The 4243-nt window shown below is 38.9% G+C and overlaps 1 protein-coding gene across 2 annotated transcripts in view; it reads right to left on the reverse strand.

The window, feature by feature from the left end:
- The window catches only part of ULK2 (unc-51 like autophagy activating kinase 2), a 123570-nt gene that overhangs the window by 102271 nt on the left and 17056 nt on the right, over positions 1-4243 (reverse strand). For both annotated transcript variants that reach the window (XM_011998258.1, XM_011998259.1), the window contains exons 3-4: positions 3260-3292; positions 2887-2923 (exon numbers count right to left, since the gene is read on the reverse strand). In XM_011998258.1, the coding sequence (XP_011853648.1) occupies positions 2887-2923; positions 3260-3265 (43 nt within the window). In that variant the 5' untranslated portion in view covers positions 3266-3292. The remainder of the gene's footprint in view (positions 1-2886; positions 2924-3259; positions 3293-4243) is intronic.

The raw sequence follows: 4243 nt of genomic DNA on the forward strand, positions 1-4243 counted from the left end.
TAATAAATACTTTTAAATTAATGAGATTTAATCATTCTTTCCTTCTGATGAAGTATTCAAATTCCGTTGTGCATTTTACACTTACAGCACATCTTGATTCTGCCTAGCCACATTTCAAGAGCCCAATGTGGTCAGTGGCTACTATATTGGACAGTGCAGCTCTCAATAATTCCTCTAAGGACCAGAATTTCTTTCATATGTCTTTAAAGTGCTTTCATACTACAAGGGATTCCCTTACAGACAGTGACAGAGAAAGACCAGGGAGAAGTTATAAAACCAAAATCATACAGCAGTATGAGTAAACACTGGTGCTAGAACCATGTTTGCCTGACTGACTCCAACATTCAAGCTCTTAAGCTCTTCACTATTGAGTTTCCTAACAATATTGCTTTAAAGTATCAAACACAAGAGTTCAACAAAACTGTTGTAATAGTGCTTCTACGGGTGAATAATAGTTGTTAATGAGACTGATATTCTTTTTTTTTTTTTTTTTTTTAACAACATGCTCTCTAGAAAAGAAAAAACTCTTTTTTTGTTTTTTGAGACGGAGTCTTGCTCTGTCACCCAGGCTGGAGTGCAGTGGTGTGATCTCAGCTCGCTGCAAGCTCCGCCTCCCGGGTTCACGCCATTCTCCCGCCTCAGCCTCCCGAGTAGCTGGGACTACAGGCGCCCGCCACAACACCCGGTTAATTTTTTGTATTTTTAGTAGAGATGGGGTTTCACCATGTCAGTCAGGATGGTCTTGATCTCCTGACCTCATGATCCACCCGTCTGGGCCTCCCAAAGTGCTGGGATTATAGGCATGAGCCACAGGAGTCAAAAAACAACTGGTATTCTAATGAGGGCTGTAAGCTGGTGTCACTCAGTCTGACCCCAAGTAGAAAAGCGCTTCATCAGGAACACCAAGAACGTGAAGAAAGGCAGGGCAGGGTGCTTTCCAGCTTCAACTCCTTTCCAACAGCAGTGAATGAAAGTGTCTGTCTCACTGCGTTCTATTTATGAGTAACATTTTGAAATGTGTTTACTAAATTGATAGTTTTTTTTTTTTTTAACTACCAAATTCAGGACAATGACTGCCTCTAGGGAAAGGACAGGAATGGGACTGCAGAAGGGCTTACAGGGAGCTTCAACTGTATTTATAATTTCTTTTTTCTATTTTTTTGAGTTTTTTTTGAGACAGAGTCTTGCTCTGTAGCCCAGGCTGCAGTAAAATGGTTTGATCTCAGCTCACTGCAACCTCCGCCACCCGGGTCCAAGAGATTCTCCTGCCTCAGCCTCCCAAGCAGCTAGGACTACAGGCATGCACCACCATGCCCAGCTACGTTTTATATTTTTAGTAGAGACAGGGTTTCACCATGTTGAACAGGCTGGTCTCAAACTCCTGACCTCAAGTGATCCGCCCACCTTGGCCTCCCAAAGTGCTGGGATTACAGGTGTGAGCCACCATGCCCAGCCTATAATTCCCTTGTAAATGGTGGTGGGGGTGCAAGTATCGGTATTCTTTACATTTTTCTCTACACAGCTTCTGAATGTTAGCAATATTCTATATTATCCTATATATCTATGTTATATTTCGTAAATTGTCCACAGTGCTTTTACCATCAACTGCCGTAATCCATTTTTTTTTTTTTTTCTGAGATGGGAGTTTCTATCTTGTTGCCCAGGCTGGAGTGCAATGTCGTGATCTTGGCTCACTGCAACTTCCACCTCCTGGATTCAAGTGATTCTCCTGCCTCAGCCTCCCAAGTAGCTGGGATCACAGGCATGTGCCACTACCCCCAGCTAATTCTGTATTCTTAGTAGAGATGAATTTTCTCCATGTTGGTCAGGCTGGTCTCGAACTCCCGACCTCAGGTGATCCACCCGCCTCGGCCTCCCAAAGTGCTGGGATTATAGGCATGAGCCACCGCGCTCAGACGCCGTAATCTATTTATAGGTTGAATGTGTTAACTTTTTACTGTCTTTTTGCATATTCCCCTTGTATCTTTTAAGGGGTGAACAAGTAGGTACTGGCTTCACTGGCCAGGTGCGGCGGCTCACCCGATAATTCCAGCACTTTGGGAGGCCTAGGATGGCAGATCACGAGGTCAGGAGTTTGGGACCAGCCTGATCAACATGGTGAAACCCTGTCTCTACTAAAAATACAAAAATTAGCTGGGCGTGGTGGCATGTACCAGTAATCTCAGCTACTCAGGAGGCTGAGGCAGGAGAATCACTCGAACCCAGGAGGCGGAGGTTGCAGTGAGCCGAGAATGCACCACTGCACTCCAGCCTGGGTGACAGAGCAAGACTTTGTCTCCAAAAAAAAAAGAAAGAAAAAGAAAATACTCTGGAGGCACACAATTTGATCTGAATGCTTCATATCCTACATGTATGCATTTTGGGTTCAAAATTTCAAGCACCATCTAATACTAAAATCTTACTTCTGTACCACAAAATAATTTCATTGTTACCTTTAATGCCTTATAATGTTTTTTGTTGCCTTTTTTTAATTACAAGAAATGTTCACACAAATACATTCTTGGATACATTTTTCCACTACAATTTTTTTTTATTTTGAAAGAAATGAAAAGGACTACAACTCAGTGAAGCCTTTTGAAGGAGAGGAATTCTATGGGGTTTCTCCTCTCCTGGGGATAGGACCATCTCTCAAACACTATCAGAGAGAGACACACAAAAAGGTAAATACTTATATACAAGTAAAGCTTAGGAACAAAACCACACACAACTGGTCTGCAAAGTGATCACAAGTCAAACAAATACACAAATATTTATTGAATGTTTCTATACAAGAGCAGAAAATGGATAGTGTATTTCAAAAGTACCTCTTAGAATTAAACAGGCTGCAGCACTATCTTTATTGAACACTGACACACACACAGTTACCTTGCAAATAATCTGCGAGGTCTCCACCATTGCAATACTGACATAGAAAAGAGAAAGTAATGAAAATAAATACAGTGATTCAAGATTAATTCAATCCATTGTCAATTGTGATTAAAAAATCATTTGTATATAATGTCATGTAAATATAGCCTAAAAACATTACAGATTCAAAATTTTTAAAATTTTATATTCCTTGAGTAGAATCTAGATCACCAAATCAACTTTATTAATATAAACATTCAAATAATTTATCTACTGTCAATCTTAAGGTTCATATTAATCAAAAGGGATTTGAAATATGAAGATTTATGCTAGAATCTAAAAAACAAAAGAAATTTGAAATAAATTAAACAGAAGTTTGTATACTACCTACCTCCATCACCAAAAAGACAGAGTTGGGTAATTCCTGAAAAGTAAACATATTAAATATAATTTAGAGAAAAATTAAACACAAAATTTAAGTATAATGATAGTTAAAAATACCACACTTGTTCATTATTAAAACTGGTAAAATGAAACCACAAAATCTATTAGAAGGTGAAATTAAAATTCGCAACACAATGATATATCTCCTCTACAAAGCCAAATCAAGTTTTAGTAACACTAATGTAGTCATCAACAAGTAAAATTTTGTTTACAGAAGTAACTACATAAAGATTCATCTTTTGGTTATGATTGACCTAAAACAACAGATCTAGGACAAAAAGCACGGTAAATTTACAATGGGGAAAAAGGAAGGATTCTTTGGTCCTTGGGGAAACACTTCCTCTATGAAAAGTTTATGATTTGGAGCAGCAAAATGGCATAATCCTCCCTAGCAACACTAAATGCACAATCTGATTTCTGGAATATATTACTCAGGATGTCTGGTTTTTTGTTTTTCTGTTTTTTATGTTTATTTGGGGCAATTGCATTATCAGCAATTGTTGGCAAAGGGAAATGTTTTATCACATTATCAACACATGTTCCAAAATGTTGAGGAAATGAATTGAGGGCTCTTAAAAAGTCTCTCAAATCCATGTAACTCCAAGTCTGCTGTTGATTAAGTAACTCAAATATTGATTAGCTGGCTCTTATATAAAAAATGGCATATAAATACCATTTATAAAAAAATGGCAATTTTTATAACGATAACTAAATTTCAGATTGAACTTCCCTGTGGCTTAACTTGAGCCAGTGTGCAAATGTGATTCAAAATATAGCTTTTGGCCAGGCACGGTGGCTCACACCTGTAATCCCAGCACTTTGAGGGGGCCGAGGCAGGCAGATCACAAGGTCAGGAGATCGAGACCATCCTGGCTAACACAGTGAAACCCTGTCTCTACTAAAAATACAAAAAATGAGCCGGACGTGGTGG

Source organism: Mandrillus leucophaeus, unplaced genomic scaffold, assembly GCF_000951045.1.
Source record: "Mandrillus leucophaeus isolate KB7577 unplaced genomic scaffold, Mleu.le_1.0 Scaffold564, whole genome shotgun sequence".
Classification (NCBI taxonomy): domain Eukaryota; kingdom Metazoa; phylum Chordata; class Mammalia; order Primates; family Cercopithecidae; genus Mandrillus; species Mandrillus leucophaeus.